Genomic DNA, 15244 nt, shown 5'->3' with positions numbered 1-15244 from the left:
CTGCTTGTGTTTCTGCAAAGTAAAATCTTGAGTCTCCCTAAGCCTTCAGTAAAAATGTCTGTAAACACAAAGAGTCCCTCTGACTGCTGGATTGAGAACAGACTTGCAGAGGAGAAGGGGGAGATATGCGACAGGAGTCTGCCATGGGGAAAGGCCTAAGTAGAGACAATACTTAGGACACTGTTGCAATGGTCCAGTCAAGAGATGGTGGTGGAAATGGACCAATGTGATAGCAATGAAGGTGGAAAGACAGTCAGATTTGGGTTATATTTTAAAGATAGAAACCAACAAGATTTGTTGATAAATTTGGATGTGGGTGTGAGAGAAATAAGGGAATCAAGAAAGACTCCAAGTTCTGAGGAGCTGTAATGATGGAGTTGTCATATCCTGAAATGGGAAAAGTTGGAGGGGCAATTTCGTAGCAAAGATCAGAAATTGTCTTTGGGCTGTGTTAAGTATAAAATACATCTGAGACATCCCATTGGAGATGACCAGAGGTAATGGGATACACATATCTGAAGTTCAGGGATCAGGGAGGCGAGGGGGAGGCAGTCTTTAAAAGCATATAGCTGGTGGGGTTCCCTGGTGGCGCAGTGGTTGAGAGTCCGCCTGCTGATGCAGGGGACACGGGTTCGTGCCCCGGTCCTGGAAGATCCCACATGCCGCGGAGCGGCTGGGCCTGTGAGCTATGGCCGCTGAGCCTGCGTGTCCAGAGCCTGTGCTCCGCAACAGGAGAGGCCACAGCGGTGAGAGGCCCGCGTACCGCAAAAAAAAAAAAAAAAAAGCATATAGCTGGTAATAGAAGCCATGGGTTTATATAAGCTCAAGCTCACTCAGGGAAAGTATATAGGGTAAGAAGATAATATATTACCAAGCCCAAGGAATACCAGAAGTTAAAGTGTGGATAAAGAGGAGAATACAAAGAGATTGAGAAAGGAAAAAAACCAGGAAGAGTGTGAAAAAGCAGAAGCTATTGAGAAAGAGTTTCAAAGATAGACTGGTCATTCAAATGCATTCAGTACCTTAAGGATCAAAACAATAATAACATAAGCCTGATATGATCCTGCAGAGAGAAAACCAGGGAGTAAATGCTCTGGCCTTATTCTCCCTCCCATCTCCTGGGACTCTGTTTTGGCTAAACTCAAAGAGAGGCCAAATAGTAAGGGACTTAGTTGATGTAAGCCACTGTTGGATGTTGAAATATTTATGTATTCACACTAACACTTCACAGTGGCAAAACCAGTGATCAGCAGAGCTAAATTAGCTTTTGACCTATGTGTAGTATATTATGATGACAGTTTTTTGTTCACTGTCACCTCAAAGCCGTGTTGTAGAAGAAAAGACTTTTTTGTTTATGTAGCTCCAATGTTGACAGGAAAAGATGCTTTGGAATTAATCCTCATGGAGTTCCAGCTTTGTATACTGTAAAGAAAGGCATTGCTACACAAAGTTCAGAGAGTTTCAAAACTGCTCCATACACAGTCTGTTCACATCCTGATCTTGACTTAGAATTGAAGGAAATAATTAAAATTGTAAATATAATCAAATAATCACCATTGAGTTTGTACATATACGTGTGTATATGTATACATGTATGTGTATATCTTTTAGTATCCTTTGGGAAGAAACAGGCAGCAAATAAGACTGCTTTCTACTGTGCCTTTTAAGAGCATTTTCTACTATCAGCATGTAGTTTAATAAGCACCCACAACTTAATGTTAAGGTACATACTTTTGAAAAAAAACTATTGAACTTGTTGATTATCTCTAGTATATAATTATCTTTAATGTTATAACCATAATACTCATATACTATTTGTTTTTAAATGGTCATTTTGCTAACTGAATCAGACCTTTTAACTGTGAACTATTATCCAGGATGATGATCAGAAATCTCTAAGCATTCTTTCTGTATCTAGGTCTAGCCACGCCAGTCGACTTGAAGCTGAAGTTGATCCCCATCCTGCAGCACATGCACCATGATGCAATATTGGCATCCAGTGCTCGTGAGCTCTTACAACAGCTAGTCACATCCTACCCTTCCAACAAAATGGTGATTGTTTCTTTGCACACCTTTACTCTGCTTGCAGCTTCATCCTTGGTTGATACGCCTAAGCAGGTAATGTCAATTTTCTTTAACTGCCTTTTCAATAAACTTGCATATTAAGTATACGATAAAAAATAAGTAACCCATAAGTTTTGATAACATTAAGATCCCTTTCTCTGATAAAGATCAGAGAAGGTTTCATTTCCTTTTGCTTGCTTTTTTCCTCTGTTCATAGTGCTAATTCTTAGGAGCCTTGAGAGAAATGAGGGGGAGGTGGGGGTACGTGGCAGAGCATAGAGTTGGCGGGGAAAAAAAAGGGAAGAATTGAGTGTTTGAGGCCAGGTCTTGTGCTGGAACCTTGCAAGTTAAATGATAGTATATTTCTATACAAGAGGAGAAAGAGGTCCAAACATGGGCACATAGCAAATAAATGACAGGGCTGTAATTTGAAATGAGCCCTGTCTCAAATGTAAGTTTCACTAACTTACACTGCATCCCTAATGATAATTTCAGTGGCAGTATCATTCATGGAGTGACTTATTTCTTTTGTAGATTCAACTTCTATTGCAGTATTTGAAGAATGACCCCAGGAAAGCAGTAAAGAGACTTGCTATTCAAGATCTGAAATTACTTGCCAGTAAAACACCACATACTTGGAGTAGGGAAAACATTCAGGTATGCAGAACTTTGAACATTAATATTTTATATAGAAAAATAATATAGCATTATAATAGAGCATATTGTTTTGCTTTACATTTTTATATTGAGTTGGCCAAAAGGTTTGTTTGGTTTTTTCTGTAAGATGGCTCTAGTGGCACTTAGTTGTGTTTAACTTCATTCGAAACAATTTTGTTAGATTGTATGTGACAGCTGTCATATCAGCATACATTTAATACAAGACTTATCAAAATTGGTGAATTTTTGTGTAGCCATTTTAATATTGAAGATGGAAGAAAAAAAGCAACATTTTTCACCTATTATGCTTTATTATTTCAAGAAAGGTAAAAATGCAAAAAAAGATTTGTGCAGTGTATGGAGAAGGTGCTGTCACTAACTGAACATGTCAAAAATGGTTTGTGAGGTTTTGTGCTGGAGATTTCTCGCTGGACGTTGCTCCACGGTTGGATACCCCAGTTGAAGTTGATAGCCATCAAATCGAGATATTAATTGAGAACAATCAACATTATACCCCACAGAAGATAGCTGACATACTCAGAATATCCAGTCAAGCATTGAAAATCATTTACACCAGCTTGGTTATGTTAATCGCTTTGATGTTTGGGTTCCACATAAGTTATATTTCCACATGCAATTCTCTACTTAAACGTAACAAAAACGTTCTGTTGTTAAAACAAATTGTGTATACGTATAGCTGATTTCACTTTGTTATACAGCAGAAACTAACACAACATTGTAAAGCAATTACACTACAATAAAGATGTTAAAAAAAAGATTGGGACAGGCGATGAAAAGTGGATACTGTACAATAATGTGGAACGGAAGAGATCGTGAGGCAAGCGAAATGAACCACCACCAACCACACCAAAGGCCGGTCTTCATCCAGAGAAGGTGATGTGTATATGGTGAGATTGGAAGGGAGTCCTCTATTATGAGCACCTTCCGGAAAACCAAAGGATTAATTGCAACAAGTACTACTCCCAATTAGACCAACTGACAGTAGCACTCGACGAAAAGTGTCTAGAATTAGTCAGTAGACTAATCTTTCATCAGGATAATGCAAGACAGAATGTTTCTTTGATGACCAGGCGAAAACTGTTACAGCTTGGCTGGGAAGTTCTGATTCATCTGCCTTATTCACCAGACAATGCACCTTCGGATTTCCATTTATTTTGGTCTTTACAAAATTCTCTTAATGGAAAAAATTTCAATTTCCTGGAAGACTGTAAAAGGCACCTGGAACAGTTCTTTGCTCAAAAAGATAAAAAGTTTTGGGAAGATGGAATTATGAAGTTGCCTAAAAAATGACAGAAGGTAGTGGCACAAAAGGGTGAATATGTTGTTCAGTAAAGTTTTTGGTGGAAATGAAAAAGGTGTCTTTTAGTTTTACTTACAAACCAAAGGCACTTTTTGGCCAACCCAATATTATCTTTGTCTTTTTCTAAGTGTTTCAATCTAAAAAATTTCCAAGAGCATTGTTGATATTGGTGGCAGAAGTTAGAAGTGGCAAAGTAAATATATAAAACTTCTTTCTTTTTTTCCCTTTTTTTTCCAGTTTTATTGAGATAAAATTGACAGAGCATTGTATAAGTTTTAGGTATACAGTGTAATGATTCGACTTACATCATGAAATTATTACACAATAAGTTTAGTGAACATCCATCATCTCATAGATACAAAATTAAAGAATTTAAAAAATATTTTTTTGTGTGATAAGAACTCTTAGGATTTACTTTCTTAACAACTTTCATACATAACCTAACAACAGTGTTAATTATATTTATCATGCTATACATTACATTCCTGGTACTTATTTATCTTATAACTGGAAGTTTGTGCCTTTTGGCTGCTTTCATCCAACTACCCCGTGCCTCTGGTAACCACAAATCTGATCTCTTTTTCTATGAATTTGTTTGTATGTTTGTTCGTTTGTGTGCTTGCTTTTGAAGTATAACTGAGCTGCAACACTGTGTTAGTTCCTGTTACACAACATAGTAATCTTTTTCTATACATTTCAAAATGATCACCATGATAAGTCTAGTTATGCTGTGTCACCATTCAAAGATATTACTTAGTTATTGAAAAATTTACATCCTTTAATGTTTAGGTTTGTTTTAGTGAATTAGACTTGCCTCTCAGTTTCTTTTTAATTGTCCCATAGCAGCACCAAGGCTAATTGAGAAGCCCAGTTAAATTGTTTATTTTATTCTTGTTTCCTTTACTCAATTTAGGGAGAACAGTTTTGGTGCTGACTGTATTTATTAGAGAAAGGTACTGGATGGGGAACTTAGCGAACTGTATTTCTCCTTTTCACACAGAGGAAAAGACATTCTTAAGTTTTCTTTTGTAAATACAAGAACAGATTTCAATCTCTAGACTTTTAATGTGTCATCTTTTATAGCATTTCCTAGGTTAAATTAATGTTTTATATTAATTTTTTCTCAAAGTGGAACCCTGTTTGTTTGCCCATTACTGATGACAGATGCACCACTTTTAAAAAAATGCTGCTTAAAGTGAAATGGAAAATTGTCAGAAATAAATCTTACTTTCATGGATTTTATTATCTCTTGGTATGATCATAGCTACAGTGTAACAAAAACCTTTGAATTTCAGATTATGAAAACTGAACTGCTGTGTTTTTTTGTTTGCAATTTTCTAAACATGTTTTGGTATATTATGATTGATAGTCACAAATACCCCAAGACATAAGGACAGTAATTAGTATTTGCACTTAATAGATGAGCAAATTAGGGTTCAGAGAGACTTAATATGCTTAAGAGAGCTTCTTAAGAGGACTTAATTAAGAATTAAGAGAGCTCTGTCCTCTTGTGTTTTTTTCTACTAAACATACTATCCAAGAAGAGAATGTGCTCAGTCATTTTAGGGAACCAAACCAAGTAAGAGCACTGTATTATTCTATCTCATTTCTTTCCTTATTTTGAGATAAATCACACATACAAAAAAGTATGTACAATGTATATTTAATAGTTTAATAATTGTAAATCAAAACCCATGTAACCACCATCCAGCTAGAAAGAGAACACTGCAAAAATCACAGAACCCTGCTTCCTTCTCTCACATCGTTCTTCCTGATCAGAGCCTTAATACCCACCCAATGGAAACCACTGTTTTGACCTTTGTGATAATCATTTCTTTGCTCTTTATAGTTTTACCATCTATATATATGCCTCCCTAAAAATATTGTTTAGTTTTGCTTGTTTTTACTTCTTTTGCTCAACATTATACTGATGAGACTCATTCATGTGGTTGCATGTTTTTTTCCTTTAATTACTATACAGTTGTCCCTTGACATTTTTGGGGGCTTGGTTCCGGTACCCCCTGCTGAATACCAAAATCCTCAGATGCTCAAGTTCCTTGGATAAAATAGTAGTTTTTGCATATAACCTATGTATATCCTCCTATATACTTTAAATCATCTTTAGATTACTTACAATACCTAATACAATGTAAATATTATGTAAGTAGTTATAAATAAAATGTAAATGCAGTGTAAATAGTTACCCTTGCCATGCTCTGAAATGGTTAAGAGCTATGACATAAGAATTTTCTGTCTTCTGAGGGTATAGCTTTAAAAGTGCCATAAGTCAGGGGTGGGATAGGGAGGGTGGGAGGGAGGGAGATGCAAGAGGGAAGAGATATGGGAACATATGTATATGTATAACTGATTCACTTTGTTATAAAGCAGAAACTAACACACCATTGTAAAGCAATTATACCCCAATAAAGATGTTAAAAAAAAAAAAAGTGCCATAAGTCCATCTGAACCTGGAACTTCTTCCAGGGATAGAGTTTTGAGAATATTTCTAATTACTTACATGGTTATTGCCCTATCAAAGTTTTCTACCACTTGAATCAGTTTTGAGAATTTGTTTTCCATTTAATTTATTTTGCAGATTCATGAGTATCAGTATAAAGAACCTTTATAATTTTTAGTAGCTCCGTGTTTAAAATTTTATCTTTATTTTATTCTTACTATTGTGTTTATGTTCCCCTTTTCTTGCCAGAAGCATGGCTTTCTTGTGCCTTTCAAGTGGTTGGTACATTTATTTTTATTCTTCTGTTTAATAATGAAAGCACTTAAGGCTATTAATTTTCCTCTTAGTGCAGGTTGGCCACATTCCATAAATTACAACTTTCAGTGTTCCCATCGCCATTAATTTGAAATGCACTTTTTTTTAAAAAATAAATTTATTTATTTTTTGGCTGTGTTGGGTCTTCGTTGCTGTGCGTGGACTTTCTCTAGTTGCGGCGAGCGGGGGCTACTCTTCGTTGCAGTGCGGGGGCTTCTCATTGCGGTGGCTTCTCTTGTTGCGGAGCACGGGCTCTAGGTGCGTGGGCTTCAGTAGTTGCAGCACATGGGCTCAGTAGTTGTGGCTCGCGGGCTCTAGAGCGCAGGCTCAGTAGTTGTGGCACACGGGCTTAGTTGCTCCGCGGCATATGGGATCTTCCCAGCCAGGGCTTGAACCCATGTCTCCTGCATTGGCAGGAGGATTCTTAACCACTGCGCCACCAGGGAAGTCCCTGAAATGCACTTTTTAAGTCAGATTTTGTGGTATAATTTATTTACAGAAACTTTTCTAGGTACACAGTTCTAGATATGCAGTTCAAATTTTAATAGATGTATACAGTTGTGTAACTACCACCACAATTGTGATATAGAACATTTTCAAATCACTCCAGAGTTCCTTCAGGCCCCTCTAGTCAGTCTTTCCCCTAACCCCTGACTAGTACTGAACTGATTTCTATCCCTATAATTTTGCCTTTCCAAAATATAAATGGAAGCATACAATATGTAGCCTTTTGGGTATGGCTTCTTTTGCTTAACATAATGCTTAGCATAATTCATCCATGTTGTTACATGAAGCAGTAGTTTGTTCCATTTTACTGCTGAGTAGTATCCCAGTATATGGACCATAGTTTATTTATCCATTGACAGCTTCATGGACATTTGAATTGTTTCCGGTTTTTTGTGTTTTTTTTTTCTATTATAAATAAAGCTTTTATTGTACAGATCTTTGTAGGACATCTCTTGGGTAAAAACCTAGGAGTAGAATTGTTGGGTTGTGTGGTAAATGTATGTTTAACTTTGTAAGAAACTGCCAAACTGTTTTCTATAATGGCTGTACCATTTTACATACTCAGCGGCAATGTATGAGTTGTAGTTCTTTATCCTTGCTAGCACTTTTTATTGTATGGCTTTGTAATTTTAGTCTTTTGAATAGTTGTGTAGTGGTATCCACCAGCATCGTATAGGCTTGTCATCCAGATCTCTTCTTTAGTGAAATGCCTGCTCTAATCTTTTATGCTGCTTTTTTTTTTTAGGTTTTCTTCTTGTTACTGAGCTCCTTATATATTCCAGATACAAATACTTTTATCAGATGTGTATTTTGCAGATATTTTCTGCCAGTATGTGCCTTGAATACAGCATCTTTTGAAGAACAGAAGTTTTTTTGTTTCGATGAAATATAGTTTATCAATTTTTTTTTTTCCTTTTGGGGTTGTATTTTTGTTTTTTATCTAGGAAGTTTTTTTTGTTGTTGTTGTTGTTTGTTTTGTTTTTTTTGCGGTACACGGGCCTCTCACTGTTGTGGCCTCTCCCGTTGCAGAGCAACAGGCTCCGGACACACAGGCTCAGTGGCCGTGGCCCACGGGCCTAGCGGCTCTGCAGCATGTGGGATCTTCCCGGACCGGGGCACGAACCCGTGTCCCCTGCATCAGCAGGTGGACTCTCAACCACTGTGCCACCAGGGAAGCCCCTATCTAGAAAGTCTTTATCTAACCCAAAGTCTCAAAGATTTTCTCATATATTTTCTTCTAGAAGTTTTATAGTTTTAACTTTTATATTTAGCTCTATGTAATCCATTTTGAGTTGACTGTTGTATATGGTGCAAGGTAAGAATGGAGGTGTGTTTGGATAGCCAGGTGTTCCAGCACCATTTGTTAAAAAGTCTATCCTTTCTCTGTGAATTACCTTAGCATCTTTGTTGAAAATGAGTTGACCTTATCTATATAGGTCTATTTCTGGATTCTGTTCTGTTCCTTTGGTCCGTGTATCTGTTCTTAAGCCAATAGCACACAATTTTGATTTCTGTAGCTTGGAATTCTGTAAGTCTTGGCATCAGGTAGTGTGAGTCCTCTACCTTTGTATTTATTTTGGATGTTCTAGGTCCTTTGCCTTTCCATACAAAATTTTAAACCAATTTGTCAATTTCTACGAAAAAGTCTGCTAGGATTTTGATTGGTATTTGCATCTATAGATCAATTTGGAAAGAATTGACATCTTAATAGTATTGAGTTTTCTAATCTATGAACATGGCATATCTCCATTTATTTAGATCTTTCTCAGTTTCTCATCAGTGGTTTTTAGTTTTCAGCATACAAATTTTGCTCATATTCTGTGAGATATTCCTAGGTGTTTCATGGTTTTTGGTTGCAGAATCATCCCTTTGTATCACATCTGCTGATTCAGCCAACCACCAATGACTCAAAGAAGTATTCCAAAAAAAAATCCCAGGAAGTCCCAAAAAGCAAAACTTGAATTTGCCACCTGCCAGCAATTATTTACATAGCATTTACATTGTGTTAGGTATTATAAGTAATCTAGAGATGATTTAAAGTATGTGGGAGGATGTGCATATGCAATTTATATGCAAATACTACACCAGTAGTATTTGAGCATCTGTAGATTTTGGTATCTGCAGCCGGGAGTGGGGGGTCCTGGAACCCCTGCGGATACTGAAGGGCGACTGTATTGTAAATGATTTTGTTCTTTTAGTTTCCATGAGAGCAGTTTTGATTTCCTCTTTGACCATGGAATTAGTTTAAATAATATTTTTATCCCCTTTTTTCTTATTCTTCTTTTATCCCATTTATTAAGTTGTAACTGACATACATCACATACATAAGTTTAAGCATAATGGTTTGACTTACAAATATTATGAAATGATTAACAGTAAGTTTAGTTAGCATCCATCATCTCATATAGATAAAAAGAAGAACAAGAAAAAAATTTTTTTTGCTTATGATGAGAACTCTTAATATTTACTGTAACAATTTTCCTATATATCACACAGCAGTGTTAACTACAGTCATCATATTGTGCATTACATCCCTAGTACTTACTTTTCTTATAACTGGAAGTTTCTGTTTTTGACGTGATAAGGTTTTTATATTTGTAGATGGAATTTTTGTTGTTGCTAACCTTTTGTTATTAATTCCTAATTTTAAGGTTTCTTTGTGGCGCAGTGTAGGATCATTTTTTGTAAACAGTTCGTAGAATTTGAAAAGACAGTATATTTTCTATATAATGTAATATATATGTTAAGTAATACAGATAAATATATAATATATATATGTGTTAATATATATTTCAGTATTAAACTGTATGAAATCTTATTGATACTACTCAAGTATACTATATCTTAAATTAGTTTCTCTTTTTGATCTGTGAAGTTTTGATATTCATTAGCTTCTCATGCCAATTTATATGTAACCATTTTAATTTAAAAATCTTAATGCTATCTTGTTCCACAGATAGAACTTCTATTAGTGTAAAAGAATCCTCTCTCCTATTTAAAGCTGTTTTGGCCTCAAGTTCTTTATGTAATATTAATATTGCCTCTTGTTTATTTTTCTTTCCACATATCTATCAGGTCTTTGCCAATTTTGTTATCCTCAACCTTTCTCTGTCATTTAGGTTTGATTCTTATAAATAACATATAATTAGATTTACCTCTTTAGACTTAATCTGAGTCTTTTTTAGTAGTGTAACTTATTTACATTTATCGATGTAACTGAGTTTTTGTACTTTTATAAACAGTCGTATTTTAGACTGTTTACAATGTGTCCTTTTTTGTTTCCCTTGTTTCATTACTTTGTTATTTTGATCAAGTTTTCACTGTTCTTTTATTCTCTAGTGAACTAAAAAGATTTTAGCATGGTAATTAAGCATTATTCTTACTTTACCTACCTCTATATTTTATATATTAATATAAGAACTTGTGTATCTCTATTAAGAATGAAAAGTATGGTGGTTGAAATATTGCAAATTTTAGCAGGCTTAAATTCTCCTCTTTTCTACTCCCCTTCATTCCCTCCTCCCCCTGTATGTTGTTGAAATAATCTGAAATTTAATTACCAGTTACTTTTTTTATACTATGCAGTTATCGTGTGAAATTTTTTTTATAATATTTGCATTGAACTTCACAACCACATTAATGGTTACTTAAGTGTTAACTGTTTTGTTGATTTCACAGCTTACGAGTATTTCTTCAATATACCACATCTTCCCTGAAGTTTTTTGTTCTGATTTATCTTTATCTTTCTTGTGGCTTTTTTCTTTAGTTCTTTTTAATCGAAAATACATGTTATTAAATATTTGTCTCTCCCACAAAGAATTTTTTCCCACTGTGCCTGAAATCTGAGCATATTGATTTTAATTAAATGGATGTGGTCAAATAATCATTTTTTCAAAGCCTGGGTGTATTTTTGAAAATATTGAAATAGAGCAGAAGAAAACAGTTCTAATGATTTAACCTTTACAAGGTAATAGCTTGTTGATTTCAAATTTAAATTTTACTCTGTCACCAAGAGTAATTATTTTTATTCAAGGTTTTCCTCGCTCCTTCTTTTCTTTCTTCATTCTTTCCTTTCTTCCTCTCAGCCAGTCTTATCACTGCTGATTGATTTTTGAGTTTTGGTATTTCAGTTGCAAATTGTGTGCATTCTATTGCTATTTTTACGGGTGAGTTGGTAGGTATTATAATTTCCACCTGTAATCAGATATTCCAGGTTTAAAGGAAATACTTTCGTTCCGAATGTCTTAAAAACCTGAAGGAAGGAAGGGCCTAAATCAAGGCCCAAGTATATCGTATTATTGTTAAGGTAGTCAAAAACAAATAATTTCATAGGAACAAAAATATTTTTTCATGTGTTTGTATTTCTCTTTGGATTTTTTTTATATGTCTTGCTATAATATCCATTTGTGTTGATCAGTATTAATAGTTTACACTATTCTGGTGTTATTGTCTTATCTGAAGAGGTTGATTTATTCAACCTGTCTGTTACATAGCAAAAGATTATTTGTTCTGGGTATTCTCAAAGGCGTAATTTTATTTTTGACTTGATCTCTCCAAAGATTTCTGATTATATCTTACCTGATCCTAGGAGAAATGACAAGTTAAACATGAGAATTAGCTCTTTTAATAATCTTTTTCTTTTTGTAGTTAGTACAATGGAGACATAGAAAATTTAGAGGTATTATGTCTCTGGCAGAGTACTTTTGTTTATTTATTTTTCATTGAAGTATGGTTGACATACAATATTATATTAGTTTCAGGTGTATAACTTAGTGATTCAATATTTAAATACATTATGAAATGATCACCACAATAAATCTAGTAACCATTTGTCCTCATACAGAGTTACTACAGTATTATTCACCATGTTTCTTATGCTGCACATCATATGCCATGACTTATATGACTGAAAGTTTGTACCTCTTAATCCCCTTCACAGAGTACTTTTAACATGACATTTTTCTTTATTTTGAAGATTATCAACTTTTTGCCATGCTTTTCTGGAACACATCCCTGGTGGCCAGTCCCATTCTAGAGTAGAGGAGAAGCCCCCATTTAGGAGCTGACCCAGAAAACAGTAATTCAGGACAGAGCCTCAGTTGAGCAGTGAGTTAAACCAGCCTGGAGAGAGAAATTCAGACCAAATAGTCAGTGACAGTAACAGTGGTGGTGTGTGAGAAAGGGGGCTCCATTTCAAGAGTTAGATATTGCCTTTTTGAAAAATGGTCCTGGTAAGAACAATTTTGTAATAGGTAACATCCTTGAAACAGAAACTTGAACCATATTTCATCGTTGAAATATGACTGATGTGCTATTTCTGGGGAACTTTGATGTGCTCCGTTAAGCTTACTACATTAAATTAATGGACCTTTAAACCAATATGTAATTACAGAGAGCATTTTAGGTATCCAATACTGTGCAAAGTGACAGAAATGAGAAGATAACACTGTAGATAATTTTATAGATTTTCTAACACTTTGTTCAATTTTTTAAATGGTAAATCTTTTCTTCTTTAAAATTATTAATATCATCTTATGTAACATGTCTCAACCTTCTTGATTATCCCAAAAGGTTAAATATCTGTTATACATAGAGCACTTTATAAGACATAATTTTGAATATGTGTAAATACAGGACATAACCTATGGGGCTATTTGGTTAGTAATTTTATTCCCAAGTACAAACTAACAGTACAAGGCAGAACAATTTAGGCAGTAAAAAGTGGATAAATGGAAGTAGCCTGTGTATTTAAATAAATAAATTAAAACTGTAATATTACCTAATGGCAATGACTTTTTTTTTCTTTTGTAAAAAAGCTTTCTTTTGAACTTCAAAAATAGCATCTATATCTGCTTTTACATCTTCATTCCCTACTCTTTCTTTAACACACTTGTTTATAGGTCTGTTTCCTTATTACTTTGCTTAGTTACTTAAAAGATCACCAGTGTTCTTCTTAATGCTAAATCCAGAACCTTTTTCTGCCTTTATCATCTTTCCTTTTGATACATTGGACACTGTCAGCCTTCCCCTTCTTCAGTCCTTATCTGTCCTCACTTACTCTTCCCACTCTCTGAACTGCACCTTCTCTGGATTCTTCATTCCCCCTTTTCCTCAGAGTTGAATCTTTGAGTTGAATTCAGTCTAAGCTCTTTCTTCCATTTCTTCTCTGCCAATCTGAGGGCTTCCTTTAGTATAAGCACATGCGTCCTCTAACAATCTAGTCCTCTTACCTGAGCTCAGTTGCTCTCCAGCATAGTAACTTGCAGAGGTTGTGAAGTGCTTTGACTCTTCAGTAGCTGTTTAATCTTACAGACAATAGATGTCACCGCCCGCCTTTTATTTTAAACTTCACTTCCTTTCTTTGCCAATATATTCATGTGTCAAAATTCAAATGCTACAAAAGGCTATATAGTAAAATATTTCCCACTTTTCTGCCATCCACTCAGCTCCTTTGCCCAGTGGTAACCAGTGTCTAATTTTTTATATGTTTTTCCAGGGATGTATAAATTCTGTATAAATCTTTACCCCCATTTTACAGACAAAGAAGTTGAGACTCAAAGATTTCAGTAATTGGTGCAGATCACAGCGATGGTGAGCGGCAAAGCCAGAATTCTAATGAGAGTGTTCCAGTTAAAAATCTGCGACATCTCAGATTCCAAATGCCTGGTGGATATTTCCTCTTGGACTTCATATCTCTTCCTGTTTTCTGTTGTTACTCAAAAATTAGTTTATCTGCATAAATTCTCAGTCTTTGTAAATGGAACCAACATTCTCTGGTCATCAGTTTTGAAATTTTATAATAATAATTGAATCCTTCTTGTTCATTCCCTCATATACAGTCTCCTTCAAAATGTCTCTCATATTTATACTCTTCATTCCTGCCACCGAGTTCTAGTTCAGGCCATCACCAATCACCACCTGCTTGGATTACTGTCATAAGCTACAGGATGGCTCCTTACCTCTCAACTTTCTTTAACTTGTTCTGTTTACCATTGCCAGAATAATCTTCCCAACACTTTAGATGATGTTATTCCTCTCCAGTGGCTTCCTTTTTCCTTTCTCATCCTGTTTACATTACTCTGCCTAACATTCAAGGCCCTCTATAATCTGGCCTAATCTTCCCTAATCAATATTTCTCTCTGTTAGCCTTCATCCCTTTTGGATATATCTCCTCTTACCGCAAATAAACACTTCGTATTCTGGCCTAATTGCCCCAGTTCTTGTTTGTATCACATAGACTGTCTTCCCTTCCATTACCAAAAACTACTTTGTGTTTCAAGTCCATTTCCATGCCTTCCACAGTAATGTTTGCTGCTGCTGCTATTTTTGTTATTAATTAAGTTTTTCTTTCAATTGAAAAAGTATACATGCACGTGATAAAAATTAAACAGAGTTCATAGGTGTGCAGTGAGCAAAATATAAGTGTCTTCCATCTCTTCCCTCTGGTCTCCTCTGTAGAGGTGATCACTATTACTAGTTTCTTAGGTATCCTTCCTGAATTTTTTCATCCACACACAAGCATGTGTATGTCCCATCTTTTTTCTGTACAAATGCAAATATACTCTATGCATGTTAAGAACTTTTTGTCACTTAAGAATGCATCTGGGGGGGGCTTCCCTGGTGGCGCAGTGGTTAAGAACCCACCTGCCATTGCAGGGGACACGGGTTTGAGCCCTGGTCCCGGAGGATCCCACATGCCATGGAGCAACTAGGCCCGTGCGCCACAACTGCTGAGCCTGCGCTCTAGAGCCCGCAAGCCACAACTACTGAACCCGAGTGCCACAGCTGCTGAGGCTCATGCGCCTAGAGCCCATGCTCCACAACAAGAGAAGCTGCCAGAATGAGAAGCCCGCGCACCGCAATGAAGAGTGGCCCCCGCTCACTGCAACGACAGAAGAGCCTGCACACAGCAATGAAGACCC

General features: G+C 35.7%; 1 protein-coding gene across 1 annotated transcript in view; it reads left to right on the top strand.

The window, feature by feature from the left end:
* Window positions 1-15244, top strand: part of INTS7 (integrator complex subunit 7) — a 92431-nt gene that overhangs the window by 22635 nt on the left and 54552 nt on the right. Inside the window, exons 6-7 of the mRNA XM_060130983.1 lie at window positions 1919-2118; window positions 2599-2721. Coding sequence (XP_059986966.1) covers window positions 1919-2118; window positions 2599-2721 — 323 coding nt within the window. The remainder of the gene's footprint in view (window positions 1-1918; window positions 2119-2598; window positions 2722-15244) is intronic.

This window comes from Lagenorhynchus albirostris, chromosome 2, assembly GCF_949774975.1.
Source record: "Lagenorhynchus albirostris chromosome 2, mLagAlb1.1, whole genome shotgun sequence".
In the NCBI taxonomy this organism is placed as follows: domain Eukaryota; kingdom Metazoa; phylum Chordata; class Mammalia; order Artiodactyla; family Delphinidae; genus Lagenorhynchus; species Lagenorhynchus albirostris.
The sequence above is the reverse complement of the archived record's forward strand: the minus strand, read 5'-3'. Positions and strand labels throughout refer to the sequence as shown.